The sequence below is a fragment of the Pseudonaja textilis genome, chromosome 2 (assembly GCF_049901715.1).
Source record: "Pseudonaja textilis isolate UNSWEBS1 chromosome 2, rPseTex1.2, whole genome shotgun sequence".
In the NCBI taxonomy this organism is placed as follows: Eukaryota; Metazoa; Chordata; class Lepidosauria; order Squamata; family Elapidae; genus Pseudonaja; species Pseudonaja textilis.
The window spans coordinates 9210885-9231385 of record NC_141991.1 but is presented as its reverse complement, the minus strand read 5'-3'; the positions used below and the strand labels follow the sequence as shown (position 1 = coordinate 9231385).

At 39.3% G+C, this 20501-nt stretch overlaps 2 protein-coding genes and 1 long non-coding RNA gene across 3 annotated transcripts in view; 2 read left to right on the top strand and 1 right to left on the bottom strand.

Annotated features, from left to right (window-relative positions):
* Positions 1–20501, bottom strand: part of LOC113450704 (uncharacterized) — a 503870-nt gene that overhangs the window by 117514 nt on the left and 365855 nt on the right. The gene's annotated exons all lie outside the window — the stretch shown is intronic.
* LOC113450714 (vomeronasal type-2 receptor 26-like) lies at positions 978–15004 on the top strand. Its single transcript, XM_087923058.1, has 4 exons — positions 978–1138; positions 4494–4785; positions 12706–12832; positions 14109–15004. Exons 1-4 carry the CDS (start codon positions 978–980, stop codon positions 15002–15004), a joined length of 1476 nt encoding a protein of 491 aa, XP_087779184.1.
* LOC148126687 (uncharacterized) lies at positions 18393–19031 on the top strand. The gene is made up of 2 exons (XR_015741555.1): positions 18393–18666; positions 18989–19031. It is a non-coding gene; the product is annotated as an uncharacterized LOC148126687 (long non-coding RNA).

The window sequence follows — 20501 nt, the reverse complement described above, 5'->3', positions numbered from 1 at the left end:
GAAGCAAAAACCAAAAACAAACCGCACTGAATAAAGTTCCATGACAGACCAGGATAGATAATTGCCAACTTCAGGAAGATAACCAAGGACAGTCCATTGGAAGAACGCCAACCAAGATAAACCTTCTTTAGGAATAAAACATTAATTTGTCTCCAGTGTCTCTTAGCACGCAGGTCCAAACTCTTATGCAGATCTCATACCTGCAACCAATGAAGAGGATCATGTCCCTCTCCTCCCAAGTAGACCATATTTTACCCTGATCCTCTCTTCCCTGAGTGCCCTAGGATGGATAGGGGATGGGCCTGGGTCCTCCTCTGACTGCTCAGAGTCAGTCTCCGCCAGGGGCATGACAAGTAGAGTAAACATTCTACTTCACTCAATTGCTTTGTGTCTCTAAGAAACCTCTCTAAGCTAGCTCATCTCCAGAGTTTGGATACCATCTGTGATTTTATTCCTTATTGCCATTATACAACTTATAGGCATTTAATTGTTGTTTTTGTGTTCATTCTCTAGAGATTTTTCTGCAACATTTCAGAAGACGTGACACAAAGATATCAATAAGAGGATTTTCTTTGGGTTCACAACAGAATCCTTGGGAGCTGATACCATACACTGGAAATCAATGAGTCCACAAAGAGGTTTGGAGAGAGGGAGGTCCTGGGGAGGTTTTTAGGGCAGGGAGGGAGGTTTCTTCTCCTCTCCACTTCAGAAATGAAGCCTTGGCTTTGGAAAATGGTAGGTGCATAAATGGATTCTGGAGAAAGAAAGAGCCTGGGAGGAATTTAGGGAAGTTGGACAGGTGTCTAATCCACTTCAGAAATGAAGCCTTGGCTAGTTTCTGTCTGAAATAATAAAACTTTCCTGAATGTCTTCTTCTCACTCTTTGTTCAAACCACACACAGGTTTGGAGGCTCCCTCAGGAACATATCATGTTGCTGTTTCTGCTGCTTCTTTTATGGGCTCAAGGAGTCTCAGGGATGGTCAAAATCAAATGCGCCCTGAAACTGCTGAGGGATAAGTTGGACCCAAAGAATCATTACAAGCCAGGAGAGCTTTCCATTGGAGGCATCATCTCTGCAACTCAGGCTATCTTTGAAAGATTAAGCTTTGAAAACTCTCCTGTGACTTCAGTATCTGAGTAAGTAGATCTTTCTGCACTACATTTAAAGCAACTTTATTTCTGACTTATTTCCAGCCAGGCCTTGTGCCACTTCAAAGTTGCAGATCCTTTTTAGATCCTGCAGCTGATGAGCCTCTATTGAAATTCTTAGCTACGATAATCAAGCAGGGTGCTTTCTGTTTGTTTGTTTTTTCTGATTTTGAAGAACAAACGGTGACTTTTCTTGACATCCTCAGACAACAGCTGGATTGTGGATCGAAAGGAGAGGGTGGTTTCTTTTTTCTACCCCTATCTTCCAAATCAGAATGTATTACTTCACTGTGTTTCCATGTCTGTGATTCCTACTTTAAACTAATACAAATGACCTTAATGCTATAATGATATCAATATAAATTTACACAGTAGACATCAAAACACAAACATGTTCAAGAATCAATAAATGATTGGTTTTGTTAAGAGTTACAGCTACTCATTCTCCTTGTGAATTTGTGCTTGGGTTGAATTTGTGCACTTAATGATTCTATGTTTAATATGGAAAAATAGATTGAACAATTCCATTACTAAAATATTGGAGAACATAACTAGAAAGAGAGAATATTAAACTCCAGTCTGATATCTTAGACCAACTGAAAAGATACTGGTAACCTCAAGAATAAGCCAAAGCTAGTAACAGATTCCAATAAACTTAAATGGCACCAAGTATCTTAAAATAAAATATAAATTGAAATAACTCCTTGAGTTTCATTACAATATGATATATCTGAGGAAACAATTCATCCAAATATGCCATCAAACTCTCAAAAGTTGTTCAATTATCACACATTTGGTTAGTGGTTTTTAAATATAATCAGGTATATTTTATTAACAGAATATTGTTGTTGTTGTTGTTACTACTACTACATTTTTCTTTTTTTTAAGAACAAGTTTTATTGATTTTTGAAGACAAACAAAACATAACACATAGAAGTATAAAACCTCCTTTCTAAGAATTACTTATAAATTTCAACAAGGCAAATAAAGTATTATTTTTTAAAACATAGTTCCACATTATCACACTTCCATTTACACATATATATCTTTTCCAAATTTCTCATTATTTCTCCCTTCACTTTCATTCAATCATATTTCCTTCTATCAAAGTTTCAGTAATTCTCAATCAGTCATAAGCACACAAAATGCATAACCTAAAGCAAAACATTGGAGAAAAAAAAAAACCTCCTTAGTTATCATTTGTACATATCTTTTCCCAATTTCTCTCCCTTTAATTTCATTTCTCCAAGATTTTATTAATTTACAATCAAACATAAATAATCCACACACTAAACATAAAACATAAAACTTCTTTTGAAAAGTGACTTGGCCCCAGGTTACATCTTTTTTGACAGACCTAAATCAAATTCATGCCCACCTTATATACCCTTCATATCTTATTAACCATTTTGTATTTTCTATATAACTTCTCCCATCTTTTCACTCTCTTAATTATATTTTATTTATTTCATCTTATTTCAAAGTCATTATACTTATATCTTTTGTCCGTTCTTTACCAAACATCTATTTATCTCTTCCCTTTAACAAAAAATTTCCCCTGTAATCACTTTTGAGGTATGACGCCTTCTCCTAAAATAAAGCTTAAAATAATACATAATTTCCATCCTGATTCTGCTTAGTACATTCTACATATTAAATCTTAAAATAAAAGAATAGTACACTTATAGTATAATTAAATGTATAATTTCTATTCTAATTCTAATTCTAATAAGTACATTGTTTTAAAATAAAAAAAATAAAATACTAAAGTTATAATAACATTAAAACAGTAACAAGTTAAACTTTAACTAAGCATTAATCATTTAACACAGTCTCCTAATATTTTATTAAATATCAACATCTATCATTATTAAACATTAATATTTTATTAAATATTCCAATAAACTGTTTCAAATGCAAATACTACAATACTATCTTATGCACTCTTGCAGAATCTTCTTTAATTATAAACTATCCATCATCCTTCATCTCTAAAAACAAAAACTTTCTTTTTAAAATCTTGTTCTAACCCATGGCTTTTTTTTTCTTTTTCCCTCCCTTTCTTCTCCAATCTGGTCTTTTTGCCCCCCCCCCTCCTCTCCCCCTTTTTAAGTTTCCCTCTCTGTTGTAATTCTCTTTTCAATTGCTTTCTAACATTGTACCTTCTTTTCACCCTATTTTTCTTTTTCTTGGTTGTTTTATTAAATCTTAAATTCTCCTTTTCCCTTCCTCCCTTCCCATTTTCTTTCTTAGTCAAACTTTTTAGTCCATTAAAAATGGCTTCTTCCTTTTCTTCTTCTTCTTCTCTTTCTCCTTCCTCCAGTGTTTGCTGGTATGTAGAAACCACCATTTCTAAAAAATGGAAGGCAGCTCCCAAAGAATCCTTGCCACTTTGTTGTCTTTCTTTTAATTTTTCATATTCCATTTTCAGTTCATCAAACGATGGTACCATTATAAATTTTTTAAAAACAACCCAGATGCTTTCAATCTTGAAGTAATTTCCAAATGTCAGAGTTCTCAAACAATCCAAACAAACAAAACTTTTTTCCTCTTCTTCTCTTTACAGTATTTTCTCCAGAGGCAAAATCCCAGGTGTATTTTAAAAGCCGTATTACCATTAATTAATGGTCTTGTAATCTTCAAGGCGTCTCCTCCAACAAAGTTTTTTTTTTTTAATTTTTTTAGTCCTCCCCTTCCCACTTATAACAAAGAGCTTATTTTTACCTTTAAAAAGCTGGTTTTTCTGTGCTCCTTTGCTGTCTCTGTAAGGAGGGGGAGTGAGCTTTCCTTCAGCACTTTCGCCGATGTAACAAATTCTTTTGGAAACAAATGTATCAATCCAAAGTCAGGTTTCCAGGGTGTTTTAAAAGTAACATAATGTCGTGGTTTAGCCAAGAAAACTTCTCCTTCTAAGTCTTCCTCCTGCACAATCTTATCCAGTTGAAGATTCCTTTGTGGCTGCCATACAGACAGCCGCTCCACCGTCTCAGAAAAAAAGGAGTCTAGCTGGCTGGGGAAGTGGGGTGCGATATCCCCAGACCCCTGCCCGGATCTCCTCTGTCTTCCGCTGCCCCTTCAGGGCAGCGACAACTCCCAAATCCAGTTGGATCGGGGTACCTTGACAGCGAGCGCAGCAGGGATCTGCAGAGAAGCGGATTCCTGCCACCGCCAAAGCCTTGCAAGCGGATTTGCTACTACATTTTTCATGATTGCTCCAATAGATTCAGAAGAATGCTTGGGCTAAGGAAGATGATTTGTATTTTGGTAAAAATAGACTAAATTAAAAATGGTTAAAAAAATATTCATTTCATTGATTACTGTATATTTAATAATTATTTTGCAGCATACTAGGAACACAATACTGGAAGATGCTATCCTTCCTTTTTGCTATCCAGGAGATCAACCAGGATTCCCATCTCTTAACCAACATCACTCTGGGCTACAATATCTATGAAAATTATTTCAGTGCAGGGAAGACTTCAGATGCTTTGCTGGACCTGCTCTCAGATGGGGAGGCCAATGTCCCCAACTACAGTTGTGGGAGGCAGAGAAACACAGTGGCTGTTCTTGAAGGGGCTGAAAGTGGCCTCTCTATCCAGATATCATCCATGTTGGGCACCTACAAAATCCCACAGGTGAAGCTTTGCTGGGAAGACCAGTTTTAATCATGCAGCTTTCAATCAGAGGTCCTCTCTTATAAATGGAGTTGTATTATAGAGGGATCAGGGTTATCCAAATGTTCTGATCCAGCTCCCCAAACACAACAAACCCTCTGACGTGAACTCAAAAGATTTCTTTGGAGTCCTGGCAAAAAGTTTCCCTCACAGGCTAACAGATCTGTCTAGTTGGAAGATGAATAGTTGTCTGCCACACCTAAGGTGAGGCCTCGCTAGCAGTGGTGTCACTTCCTTCCCCAGGATCAGCCCATGACTTTCCTCTGCTCTGCTCTCCTCTGCCTTCTGCGCAGCCATGTATCAGGCACTGGACCCAGCTATTCCTCCTCTTCTTCATCAGCCACCTCCAACCCTGGGGGCTGTTGACTCTATCTGAGGGCTAATGGATGGCCCAGGATCCACATCTGTCTCTCTCTCTCTCTCTCTCTGTGCCTGCTCCATTCTCTCTTCCTCCTTGGAGCTCCCAGGTTCCCCAATGCTGACCCCGACTCCCATACCTCATCCTCCTTTGATTAGGCTGCTGGAGGGTCTGGTGGCTGATGGGCCACACCAGCAAAGAGAAGGAAGGAGTAAAGCAAACATATCCCCTCTCTCCATGATCCCAGTTGTATCTTTTCTTTTATGTATTCAGAGAGTATTTGCACCAAGACAAATTCCTTGTTTGTCCAATCACACTTGGCCAATAAAGAATTCTATTCTATTCTATTCAGATTTGGTGTTCTTCTCCCAGGTTACTGTACCTTTCCGGGTACAGTGGATGAGCAGGCTATAAATTTTTAAAATTAATAAATAATCCTTCTCTCAGACAACAAGCATCAAAAGTAGCAATGCGTGAAGAAATGATGAATATAGAAATCTTTACTGCAAGAAGTGGAGCTAACCCTTCATTAGGGACAGAATCAGTATCTTACATTTTGACTCTCATCAGTCTCGGATAAAATACTTTTTTTTCCCTTCTTTTTCAGATTAGTTACAATTTTGTTTCCCAGATCCTGAAAGATAAACTTCAGTTTCCTTTCTTCTACCCGATGCTTCCCACTGAAGGATTCCAGTATTCAGGAATGGTCAAGTTGCTCCTTCATTTCAGGTGGATCTTGGTTGGCCTGATTGTTCCAAACAGTGACAATGGACAGAAATTCATGACCACAATAACTTCCATGCTGATCAGGAATGGCATTTGTCCAGTTATATCACAGACCATTTCATCAACAACTTCTGAGACCTTCCTAGATTTTCATGTATATCACAAATGGAAACAAGTGAATGTCTTTCTTTATGCTGCAGAGATTGATTTAATCTACTCTGGAATAGGAATTTTGTATCAGATATATAAGAACTTTAAGGAACCCGTTGCAGGAAAAGTCCTAATGACAACATTGATCTGGGACCTGGGCTTTTTTTTTAGGCACCAAATATACCGCTTTAAGCTGATTGATAGCATTATTTCCTTTCCTTTGAAGAGAAAGGAAAGGACAATGCATGATGCCTTTAGGCAGTTTTATTTGTTCATGAGACACTTTGTAGAAACATCCTTTGTGTGCTCCTACTCCAAGGATGTCTTTTCTGTGAAACACTGGAGTCGGTGCAGAGAGAGGGGAAAACTGCTGACTTTGACCGAACAGGCAAAGGATCGAATCCTGAGTCTAGATAACTATTTCATTTACACCACCATCTGGGCTGTGGCCTGGGCCTTACATGCAGCTTATTTGCCTAGATCCAAAAGGACAAAGACGAAAGGTGGTAAGAACTTGAAAACTCCAACACTGACATCTTGGCAGGTATGAATAGAATAGAATAGAATAGAATAGAATAGAATAGAATAGAATAGAATAGAATAGAATAGAATAGAATAGAATAGAATAGAATAGAATAGAACAAAGAGTACGAGTAGGAATAGGAATAGAATTCTCTATTGGCCAAGTGTGAGATTTAACCCTCTCAGTTTGAAATCAATGGAACACTCCTGAACAATAACAGAGCTTTATTGACCATTTGCAAAGGCTGGACTTCTGTGCTCATATAGGGGGAGCTACAGAAGACATTTGTCATAGGAATACTTGGGGTTTATACACAGTTTAAAAAACAGTCACTGCCCCTTTCTGGGTTCACAGTCTATCCAGCAACTCAATTCCCTTGATAGTTGCTATATCCCACTATTATTAATATTATCATGACAACTGGTTTCTTGACTTGCCAACTACCTTCCTTTGACCTGCTAACTAAATTCTGTTGACCTGACAACTAATGTCCTAATTGGAATGTGCTAAAATGATTGGACACACAATGAATTTGTCTCCAGTGCTTAAGCTCTCCGCATGCATATAAGCAATCTGATAAATCATGATCATAATCACAAAACACAATCAGTGTATCATATTAAAATGCATTATATGCACCTCTCCTTTTGCACTCCCTTAAATCTTTTGCATTCTTTAGTAACGTATTATCCTTTTAAATTGGTTTTGAAAGGGAATATTGCAAGGTCTTCACTTCTTTTGCCATCTTTTCTCTCACTCAGTAGAATGTCATTTAATGGCTCTTTTCTTTGTGCAAGCAGGAGCAGGTTGGTCCAAGAATCGGGCCCACCACCAACAGGCTCGCAGTAACTGTGAGAGGGATCTTGTAGTCTTAGTGGACAACCAGCTAAACAGGAGCAGTGTGCAGCAGCAGCCCAAAAAGCTAATGCAATCCTAAGTTGCATTAACAGAGGGATACAATCGAGATCAAGTGAGATACTAATACCACTCTATAAAGCCTTAGTAAGACCACACCTAGAGTACTGCATCCAGTTTTGGTCACCACACTATAAAAAGATGTTGAGACTCTAGAAAAAGTGCAGAGAAGAGCAACCAGGATGATCAGGGGACTGGAGGCTAAAACATACAACAAACGGTTGCAGAAACTGGGCATGGTTAGTCTAATAAAAAGAAGGACCAGGGGAGACAGGATAGCGGTCTTTCAATATTTGTGGGGCTGCCATAGAGAGGAAATGCTCAAGTTGTTTTGTAAAGCACCTGAAGGCCAGACAAGGAATAATGGATGGAACCTGAACAAGGAGAGATTTAACCTGGAAATAAGGAGAAACTTTCTGACAGTGAAAACAAGCAATGGAACAGCTTTGCCTTTGGGAGTTGTGGGAGTACCATCACTTGAGACTTTCAAGAAGAGATTGGACTCCCATCTTTCAGAAATGGTGTAGGGTCTCCTGCTTAGGCGGGGAGTTGGACTAGATGACCTACAAGGTTCCTTCCAACTCTGATTATCTGTTATCTGCTAAGTAACCCACCCTATGCCATATAGGGCTTTAAAAGTGAACACTAATAAAGGTCCCAGAATTGAGGTCTTTTCCGGGTATAACAAGACATGCCCATAAGTACACAGGTGCATTCAGGACAAATTGAAACTCTGGGATGGTTTTCATGTAAAGCCTTAACCTAATGAAGAGAAGGCTCAGGGAAGACATGACAGCAGTCTTCAAATATTGAAGGGCTATCACAGGGAAGAAGAGGGCATCGATTATTCTCCATACCACCTGAGGCAGGACAAGAGGCAATGCGTGGAAGCTTCTCAGAAGAAGATTCAACCTGGAAACAAGGAGGAATTTCCTGACAGTGACAACTATTAATCAATGGAACAGGTTATCTCCCAGAGTTGTGGATGCTCCATCTCTGGAAATTATCAGGAAAAGATTGGACAACCATTTGTCTGGGATGGTATAAAGACTTCTGCTTTGGGCAGAGGGTTGGATAGATGCCTTAAGTAAACCTTAACCCGGTAAAAGATGGATGCTAAGGATACTAAGGTAACACCATTTTTAGCCTCTGTATAACACAAGACATTTTTCAAGACATTTACTGGAATATTAAGCAAGATATTATGTAAGAAATTTGTAATAACAAGTTTGTTTTGCACATTATGGTTAGACATATGTTTGCAGGTCATTAGATTGTTGGCAGGTCACTTTGTCTGGTTGTCATGCTAAAATTAATAACACTGATAAAAGGGTGTTATATGTGAAAATTTACCTTATACACCTAAGACTATAAAGAGCAAGACAGACTTCATACTTGTTCTTAATCTGACCTTTTAGAGATCAGAGCATTTATATAACTTGTTATTCTGCTAAAGTTTTGTAGAATTGCAAAATATTATGTCCTTGGCTTGGTTTGAGATTCATAAGAGGTTGCCTTGACATTATAGGGATATTAATCATCTCTTGTGTAATCCTTTAAGTGAAAAACGGGAAATCTGATGATAATGATGAAGATGAGAAAAGTTGGGGGATTTCGATGGGCGCATGGGAGGGGGTTATGGAAAAACTCCCAGAATTATCCATATCTTTCTTATAAAAATCTCTATAATTTCTATGTGTGAAAAACAGGAAGTGAGATGTAATCTTTTAAATGTGATAATATAAGGGTGTATTTATTGTAAGGGGGTGTCTCCTTTCTCCTAAACTGGTGTTTGGAGTTGGGGGGGGCGGTATTGCAATATCTTATATTAAAGCCTTCTACAGATTCTGACTATCATAGTCTGTTATTTTATTTTTATCATATTCTTACATAGGGGTATGCCAAAAAGATAGAGAGTATGCCAAAGGGATGAAGATTACTGTGTAAACAGATGGGATGGTAGTTACAGGAATAAGACCCCAATAGGCTAGCCAATAGGAAGAGGCGGTGGTAATAGGGCCAGGCTTTTGAAAATGTATAAAACTCTCAAGATTGCCTGTGAAAAAATATCCTATCTTCTTCCCAAATGAGAAGGATTTCAGCCTTTGAAAACACTTTTCAATAAACAAGCTCTGAATCTGTTCATGAATCTCCTGTCAATTTGATTTATATCACAATAGAGGATCTCTAATGTTCCTTCTATCATTATGAGTCTATGATTCTCGGAAGACTCACAGATTGGATCTGGAAAATGACTTCACAGGAGGACTAAAAATACACTTTAATGATATACATTATAGTAGCGGAATTTTGCAATCTGTGCTTTTCCTCTCTTCCTTCTAATAACTCAGGGTAGCGTCCACCTGAGTTTCTACAAATTTTATCTTATCTCCCTTCCCAGAACTTCAGGAAGGTTTCTGACTCTTTGTTTATATAATGGGTCCTGAATATTTCCCTCAAGAACCATCTCTGGACTATGTCACCTTTTAGATTCACTTCAAAGGAAACCAGGAAATAGACGAATGGCAACAAACTATAGGTTCACTCCTCCCACTAGCAGGAGTTCCCCAAGATCAATGCACAGGTGAAAAGAGCTGCAAGAGGAGCAGAGCCTTATTCCGTCAGACTTTCTAGGCATATCAGACAGCAAAAAGTAGCTACTCCTACTTTATTGTAAGACAACATGAACAGAATCTTGCAAGTCTGAAAGTACAAATCTCCTGCCATTTTCTTTATAGACTGAAAAGTTAAGAAGGAGCCCTTCTTTCACTTCCTATTAGGTTACTGTGTTATTTAAAACAGAATAACAGAGCTGAAAGGGACCTAGGAGGTCTTTTAATCCAACCCTCTGCTGAAACAAGAGACCCTATACCATTCCAGACAAACGGCTCCTCTTAAAACCCTATAGTGAGCATTCACACAAAACACACAAAGCTTAAACATCCACTAAGACGGCTATTGTAAATGAAATAGATTTGGGAATTGGACACAGACAAATAGAAGGAAAACAAAGAAACTTAAAATAATGATGTTTTTTTGTTCAATGTTCAATTTCATTCAATGCAAGGAATAGATAACATCTGGAACAGGCTTTGAAGTCTCGTGACAGAGTTTTCCACATAGGGCAGGTCAAGAAAGAGATAATACAGAGATTCCAGAAATACTACTATATTTTCTATAGGGATAATTACATACTCAAAAAACTGTATGGAATTGGAATTGTCTATCTATCACATATATACTGTATTCAGTGGTGGTATGCTACTGGTTCAGACCAGTTCAGTTGAACTGGTAATTTTAAAAAGCCGATGATCAGCTAAGAGAAAAGTGCAGGATTGGCCCTCCCACCAGCCCCTGTGCTTTTCTCTTCTTTATTCTCAGTTGATTGGCACTGCAGGTCTCAGCTGGTATGTCAGAGTGTATTCATGAACTGGAATAGACCATGGTAACAAGGTCAGCCAAGGAATAGGCATAGCAACTAAGCCAGCCAATGAGACTGTTTGGAAACTGAAACTAGAAGTAGCCTAGGCATGGCTCTATATTAAACTCTGCAGCTCTGAAGCTATGTTAAGCTCTGAGTCTGTCTATTGAAGATGAAACTGCTTCTCTCCTCTGCTGTGTGTCTTGCTTGCCTGCTGAACTAAAGTAAACCTGATGCCTGCTGAAACTGAGATGCTGTTCTGCTCTGAACCTGTAACATATCTGCTTCTGTCTGAGTTTGCTCCATGTTGAAGAAATCTACAACTGGCATTGTAAAATTTACTTTATAAACACATAAAGAAGTTAAATGAAGCCTCAGTCATCTGTGTTTACATTGCAATACTGTGAACGTGGTATGGGGAAAGCTGCACTGGCGTTAGGCAAAGCATGGTCACCAAGCCACGCCCACCGAATCGGTGGTACAACAATTTGAATCCCACCACTGACTGTATTTAACTATATTATTAGGGTTATGATTCAAATATTGATCATTTTGCAAAATAAGCCTGAAACTTCATTTCTCTCTCATCACGCAAAGTTTCTTGTCACAGAAATCTGGATACCCCGCCTAAACATTTCTGATTTCTTTTACATTCCAGCTTCATCCCCTTCTTGCAAACGCCAAGTTTTATAATAAATCCATAGATGGAGTGTATCTAGAAGAGAAGGAAGACCTGACAGCAGACCTGGATGTTGTTATGTGGCTGCTTCGGAACAGGACAACTAGAAAAGTGGTGCTTGGTAGCCTCGAAAAACAGAGAACCCTGGATTTCAAGCTTATGGTCAATCCAAAGGGTGTAGCAGAGATCAGTAAATTGAACAAGGTGGAGAAAGTCTTGATTTTAGTCTTTCTGAATCTCTTCACAACTGGATTGCTTTCTTGGGAGAGGGAGGGATTTTGAATGTCAACATTAGACTAGAAGAATAAGGGGTGACATGATAGCAGCATTCCAGTATTTAAGGGGCTGCCACAAAGAGAGGGGGTCAACTTATTGTCCAAAGCACCAGAGGGCAGGACAAGAAATAATGGTTGGAAACTGATCAAAGAAAGAAGCAACCTGGAATTAAGGAGAAACTTCCTAACAGTAAGGACAATTAACCAGTGGAACAGCTTGCCTTCAGAAATTGTGGCTGCTCCATTACTGGAAGTTTTTAAGAAGAATCTAGACAGTGACTTATCTGAGATTATTTAGGTTCTCCTGCTTAGGTAGGGGGCTGGACTAGAAGACCTCCAAGGTTCCTTCCAGCTCCTGATCTACTCTACTCTATTCTACTCTACTCTACTACTCTACTCTACTCTATTCTACTTCTATTCTATTCTACTCTATTCTATTAACATCCTCCAAGAAAGGCAACAAATTATTTGGTTAGATATGCAGCTGTCTTTGAGAACTAAATCCGTAACTATTTAAGGAAACTATTCACTAAATCTTCTACAAAGTACATTTGAGTCAGGTTAGGTTTAAGTTCATTTCCTCAAAGGAAAAACAAATGCATTAAACTTTCCTTTGAGCTATTTAAAATGTAAATGTAGAACCTCAACTACAAATGGAAGTGTACAAAAAAATTAGAAGAAATAGAAAGTAAGATTACTGAATTCTTTAGATAGAGTTCAAATTTAGCAAAGCTAAGCCTTGCACTGGGCATCATCAACCCCTTTCTGTTTTCCCTGTTTCTGGAAATTCAAACATAAACCATTTTCTGGATGGTCTTCCTTCCCTTTGTTCAGCCCCTCCCTCCTTCCAGGTGTGTGGAAAGCTGCCTTCAAGGATTCATGAAGGTGGAACAGGAAGGGAAGCCGATCTGCTGCTATGACTGTCTTCCCTGTCCTGAAGGAACCATCTCCACCATGGAAGGTGGGTGGCAGGAAAGAGGCAAACTTCTAGGAAGACCACATACCTCAACATTTTGCATGGGGATATTTTGATGGGCTGGAATAAGGACCTGCCTCTCCTTCTAACTCAAGAAAGTTAAAAACCTTGAAACTAAGTATTTCAAAAGGAAACTTTTATTGAGCAGAAGTGAAAACAGGACAAAGACAAAGCAGACTCTAAATCCCCTTAGGCAATACCATTAGATTAAGGCATTAGAAAATATGGAAATACATTTTTAAAAAATGTCTTCAACAACCCCTTGTATATGGAGGGAAACAAGTGGCTGGTTTCATCAGAAAAATAGATGCCCTTTCAGAAAATATAACTTGGTTGTATATGAATTATGCTGTAATGAACCCCTATACTGGAGGATCAAAACAGGGGAATGGAAATGTATTAAAATATATAGATAAATTTTGGATAAGTGATAAGGAAGAAAAAATATGATTATTAATGATTATAAGAAAAGTGAAATATATTAAAATATATAAATTTTGGCTAGGTAGAAAGGGAAAAATAGGATTATTAATGATGAAAAGAAAAGTGCAGATGAAATGAGATATATTAGGAAGTCATTCTAGTGATTTTAGGGAGGGATACTTTAAGATATATATCTTTTAAAATATACAGTTGATTATTTAATGGTAATATGTTTAAAGTTGGGGAATGAATCATTAAATTAGATAGATTGAGGGGATATACCATATGGATCCTAAATGTATTGGTTTTGTTTTATTTTTGTTTTAGATTGTTTATTATATAATTGGCTTAGAGAAAATTAAGGATAAGAATGATGTGTAATGTTAAATAAAATAGGTGGTAAGCTAAAAATGGATATAATCGGGGATAAAGAACTGGGAATCTATATCTGGATGAAATGATATTGATATTGAATTAATGAATTGAAATATGAAATGGAAATTTATTTAAAGATAAGTGAAATGGATAATGAGATGAGATGATATTACATAAGATTGGTGGAAATGAAAGTATGATTATGTACAAGAACCACGTTGCCCACGTAAAGAGATGTGTAAAAATTAAAAAATTAAGAACTTTTTGGGGAAAAAAGAAAAAGAAAAGAAAATATAACTTGGAAGGGACCACCGAGGCCATGAATCCTATCCTTTGCTTATTTCAGAAGGCCAAACTGAGCTTCATCAATAGCTGGAAGCCCAAAGAACACTTGAAGAAAATTATTTTATCATTAGACAAAAGAATAAACTTACTGGTAAATTTTAATCTTGCTCTTTTTCAGATGCAGAAGAATGCAGCAAATGTCCAGCAGACCAATATCCAAATAACAACCGAGATCACTGTATTCCAAAGATTATAACTTTTCTATCCTATCAAGAAAAATTGGGGATCACCTTGATTTCCATTGCCTTGTTTCTCTCTTTCATCACATGCCTTGTCTTGGGAACCTTCATTAAATTCCAGGAAACTCCCATAGTCAAAGCCAACAATCGGGACCTCTCTTATATCCTTCTTGTTTGTCTCCTGCTTTCCTTCTCCACCTCCTTCTTGTTCATTGGCCAGCCAAGGAGAGCCACCTGCCTTCTTCGACAAACAGCCTTTAGCATCATCTTCTCTGTTGCCATTTCTTCAGTCTTGGCCAAAACCATCACAGTGGTCCTGGCCTTCTGGGCCACAAAACCAGGGAACAATGTTCAGCAATGGCTTGGAAAGAATTTGACCAACTCCATCATCCTTTCCTGCTCTGGTCTCCAAGTTGTTCTCTGCAGCATCTGGTTGGGTATTTTCCCTCCATTCCCTGAATCTGACATGCACTCACAATCTGGAGAAATCATTCTACAGTGCAATGAAGGCTCTGTCACCATGTTTTATGGGGTTTTTGGTTACATGGGGTTCCAGGCCACCATCTGCTTCACAGTGGCTTTCCTGGCCAGGAACCTACCTGGGGCGTTCAATGAAGCCAAGCTTATTACCTTCAGCATGCTGATCTTCTGCAGTGTCTGGGTGTCCTTTGTGCCCACCTACCTGAGCACCAAAGGGAAGTACATGGTGGCTGTGCAGGTTTTCTCCATCTTGGCCTCCAGTGCAGGACTTCTGATCTGCATCTTTTTCCCCAAGTGTTTCATTATTTTTCTAAGACCAGATCTGAATACAAAGGAACATGTGATGTCAAAATAAGCAGACTTGCAAAATTATGTTAGCATAGCTTGATAATAAAGTAAAATTAGTTTACCAGTTGTGTTTTCCCATCTGGTCTACCTAGTAAAACTGAGCGGATCATAATCCACAGATAAGGGAACTCTCATGATTAAAGATATCCCTATAAGTGGTGGGATTCTGTGGGCGTGGCTTGGTGGGCATGGCAGGGGAAGGATACTGTAAAATCTCCAGTCAGAGGTGGGATTGGCCAGTTCTCCGAACTACTCAAAATTTCCATTACCGGTTCTCCAGAACTGGTCAGAACCTTCTGAATGCCCACCTCTGATCTTTACCCATTTCAGACAAGGTTACATTACTGCCTTTGCCTAACAAGGTTTCACTGACAAATGCTAGATTCATTGTCTCCTCCCTTATCAAGATGTAGATCAAGATACAGATCTGGCATTAAGCATTGATATCTTAAGATCTCCAGCAATTCAGACATCACAATCACAGAATAGAAGGCAGGGTCACCACCAGATTTAGAGGGATGGCTTACCTTATTATAGTCTACCATTCACATTTTACATTCCTTGGCCAAACACCAAAGTAATGCAACTGTCCTGGATCTTCTGATTTATTTCCAGCATTGAGCTTTCATATCTCCTATCACTATCCTGTCCACTATTGGAACATAGCCAGAGGACTATTAGGTTGCTGGGAAAGAGAGAAGAGAGGAGTATTAGGTAGGTTTGCCTCCTTGAATTACTTTTAAAGTCATAAAGGTGGGGTTAGTATAAAGATAAAGGAGTCCTGGCAAATTTTATTTCGCTGAACATTGCCAACTATAGGGAACAGTGCTCATCTCCATTTCAAGGCCATTGAGCATTGTCCAAAGACATTTCTGTGGTCTTATTTATCCATTTGTATGCTTTCAAGCTGCTAGGTTGACAGGGCTGAGGTGAGGACAGGAGCTCACCCCATCATGTGGTGCGTGGGTCTCAAACCTGGGTTGCCAGCTTTTACAGCCAACAAGCCCAGCATCTTATGCACTGAGTGACTGTACCACTCCCAAAAGTTGGGAGAAAAATCTAATAAATAGATAAATATAGATAGAGAAATATAATGATAGCATTTTCCAAGACTGTCCTTCTGTTCTATATTTGGGGAATGATAGCTCTGGTTGGGATATTTGCAATTGTATATCAGATATAAATACAATTGAGCGAGTCCAGAAGTATTTTAGCAGAAGAGTACTACATTCCTCTGTTCACAACAAAATACCCTACACCACCAGTCTTGAGATTCTAGGCTTAGACAACCTTGAACTATGCTGGCTAAGATTGGACTGAAGCATAGTACATAAAATCATATGTTACAATGTCTTACCAGTTAATAAATATTTCGGCTTTAACTACAACAATACAAGAGCACACAACAGATATAAATTTAATGTAAACCATTCCAAACTCGATTAGAGGAAGTACTATTTCAGCAACAGAATGGTCAATGTCTGGAACTCACTACCTGATTCTGTCGTCACCTGCTCAAACCCCCACTCCTTTACCCTCAAACTAACCTCTATTGACCTCACCCCATTCCTAAGAGGTCTGTAGGAGGTGTGCATAAGCGCACAATCGTGCCTACCGTCCCTGTCCTATTGTCCCCAATTATTAGTTCCTATTTCTTTTATTTAAACTCTTGTTTATTCTTATTTTTTTGTATTGTAAGATTTTGACAAAATAAATAAACAAATAAACAAACAAACAAATAAATAAATAAATTGTAATTATTTAGGTTCATCCCTTCATCTTCCAGATTTGCTTTACCATCCTATTTTCACTTTCAATGAAGGGTCTATGACAATTTGCCATGAAGAACTTGTCATGGCCAACTCACCACAGCCAGCTTGCCACGGCCAACAAGGTTGTGGCCATGTCACCCTGGGACAACTCACAGCAGGACAAGTGTTACACTAATATCAAAGAAATGGTGGGATAGAATCATTAAAGAAAGGATGCCAAAGGAAAGCCAGAAAGAAATGTGAATGACAAAAATTAAAACACCTTTAAATTTTATTTTAAATAATTAAATTGAATTGTTAAATTGTCCTGTGGCAAGTTGTCCTACAATAAGTTGACCATGGCAAGCTGTCCTGCAGCAAGTTGGCCATGATGGGGCCAGTTGTCCCATTCTACCTTTTCAAAGCTCTTTTTGGAATTGAAGAATCTCCGGAAAAAAATACGGAATGGAATGCTGAACTTTTGAAAATATTTCTTGGCAGGATACAGGAGTTTTCAATTACATCATACTGATGTCAGAAGCACCAAGGCATGTCCTGGTTGAAAGGATGAGTCAGTGACATCACCATTGCCCTGACGATTCCCAGTTCTGGGTTCCTTTCATGTCCCCTGGAGGACTGGAGAGAAGAACAGGAGCTCAACCCTGCCCCATGGCAGTACTTGGGTCTTGAACATGGGCTTGTTAACTTCCAACCCCGCATCTTAACCAGGTGAGCCAACATGCTGTCTTGGATGCTTTCAATTATTACATTCCTTATCCTGGTTATCAACCTGGAGGGATCACTCTTGTTGAGCAAAAGACCCAAATGCCAGCAAAAGAAGAAACCATCAGACTTTATTTCCCTGCTAGAATAGCCCATGATCTCAATCCTCAGAAGAGATTCTCTCAGTCTAATTTTCTGGGATCCGATGTGGTTAAGCACGAAAGGGAGATCCATGGTTGACATGCAGGTCTTCTCCATGTTGGTCTTCATTGATGGGCTACACATAAAACTTGGTCTGATTGCTCAGGGTATTCAGCTGTACATCTCCAACTGGACTGTACCAGTGTGCTTAGTTATACCTACTCAGTGCATGCAGACTACGAGGGACTGGATGGTGATGGTAGGTTGCACCACAGCCCTAAGTGGAACTGAGTGTCTCTGGGTTTTGGCTAGCCAGGTTCCAGAGCTCTTCCATCAATAACTGTAGATAGAGTAGTACTTCACCAAACCAAAATGGTACACAAACCGGGGGTCCTTTTGGACCCATGACTCCTACTCCTACTCCTACTTTTGCACTGGTGGTACCCTATCTGGGATCCCAGGTCTTTGCAAAAGGTCACTTAAGGGTTCTTTATCTCCTGTCTGCATAATTGGAATGAACTCTACTAACAACTAATTAATTCCATTAATTTTGGTCCATTCTTTGTCTACTTATTGGCATTTTAATTTCTCATTTAAATATGAGCCAGCAGTGTGCAGCAGCAGTCCAAAAAGCTAATGCAATCCTAAGTTGCACTAACAGAGGGATACAATCAAGATCAAGGGATGGGATCCATGCCAGAGCTGCAGTGGTAGGTGGAATCCAAATTAAAAACAGAAATGTACAAAAAAAATGGGAAAAGAAGGAATGGAAGCAACAAAGTAGATTGTTGAAGTCTCTACATAGATTGACATACATTTACTAAAGCTAAGCCTTGAACTGGAGATCACCAACCCCTTTCTCTTTTCACCATTCCTGGAAATTAAATCATAAATCATTTTCTGGATGGTCTTCCTCCCTCTGCCCAGACTCTTCCTCCTTCCAGGTGTGTGGAAAGCTGCCATCCTTGATTCATGAAGGTGCCTCAGGAAGGGAAGCCCATCTGCTGCTACGACTGTCTTCTGTGTCCTGAAGGAACCATCTCCACCATGGAAGGTGGGTAGCATCAAAGGATGCTGTCTATACATGGGAGAGAAGAAGGAGTGGGCTTCAAAAAATTTAGCAATGGGTTCTCTGCTCAATTGCTGGGTGGGTGTGGCTATGGTGGGCATGGCCTAGGTGGCCTCGTGCACCATGGTGTGGGGATGTTTTGCCCTCCCCAAGCTCCAGAGACTTTCCTTGAGCCTCTGGAAGGGTGAAATGGTCACCCTGGGCTCCAAAGGCTCTCTGGCTCTCTCAGCCTAAATTTGAACAGAGGATTATAGCTTTCTACAAAACAAGGAGCTTTAAGGTAAATGTTACATTTGCTCTTTTTCAGACACAGAACAATGCAGCAAATGTCCAGCAGATCAACATCCAAACAGCAACCGAGATAGCTGAGTCCCCAAGATCAAGACTTTTCTATCCTATCAAGAAAAATTGGGGGTCATCTTGATGTCCATTGCCCTGTTCCTTTCTTTCATCACGTCTTTTGTCTTGGGAGTTTTCTTTAAATTCCAGGAAACTCCCATAGTCAAAGCCAACAATCGGGATCTCTCTTATATCCTCCTGGTTTGTCTCCTGCTTTCCTTCTTCACCTCCTTCTTGTTCATTGGCCAGCCAAGGAGAGTCACCTGCCTTCTTTGACAAACAGCATTCACCATCATCTTCTCTGCTGCCATTTCTTCAGTTTTGGCTAAAACCATCACAGTGGTGCTGGCTTTCTTGGCCACAAAACCAGGGAATAATGTGCAAAGATGGCTGGGGAAAAGTTTGGCCAACTCTATCATCCTTTCTTGCTCTGGTCTCCAAGTTCTTCTCTGCAGCATCTGGTTGGGCAGTTTCCCACCCTTCCCTGAATCTGACATGCAGTGCCTGGGTGTCCTTCATTCCCACATACCTGAGCACCAAAGGGAAGTACATGGTGGCTGTGCAAGTCTTCTCCATCTTGTCCTCCAGTGCAGGACTTCTTGGATGCATCTTCATTCCCAAGTGTTTCATTATTTTCCTAAGACCAGATCTGAATACAAAAGAATATGTGATGTCAAAATAAAATAGACACACGAGTTTTGGTAAATATGTTCCAAAATTTCTCTTAATCATTCTGATAAACAACCCTTAACATTTTAATGTCCTCCCCCCCAAAAGAAAAACATACTTCCAGAAAGGCCAGTAATATTGCCCTTTCAATATCCTGAGCCACAGTGGCACAGTGGTTAATGTGCAGTACTGCAGGCTACTTCTACTGCCTGCCAGCTGCCTGAAATTTGGCAGTTCAAATCTCACCAGGCTCAAGGTTGACTCAGCCTTCCAGCCTTCCTAGGTGGGTAAAATGAGGACCCAAAATTATTGGGGGCAATATGCTGACTGTGAAAAATGCTTAGGGAAAGTTGTAAAAGCACCGTAAAGCAGCATATAAGTCTAAGTGCTATTGCTATCATCCCCAGGCAGCACTGATTCCATTTTAGCCAACATAGGTGCCCAAACATGGGAAGAACTTATCATATTGTGAGTCTTATACCCTGTCAAATTGCCTCATGAATAAGTAGCAAAATTCTATTTAGCATGCTCTCTACTTGCAATTCAATCATGCTGTGATCTCACCATAGCAATATAGTGGTGGATATTCCTTCCAATTCTGGATTTTGACATCTGCTCTGTCTCAGAGCAGAAGTCTAATGTATGTCTGCCTTCATGTGTCTGGTCTGAGATTCCCTGAGAGAAGCCCATGCTTGCTAACAAGGTCACAAAGACCTCAATCTTAACTTAGCCCTAGAAACATAAGGGCCCCCCCAACGCAAACCCAAAGTCACTCAGTCTTGCCAGGGTTCAGCTGAAGTCTGTAGATCAGA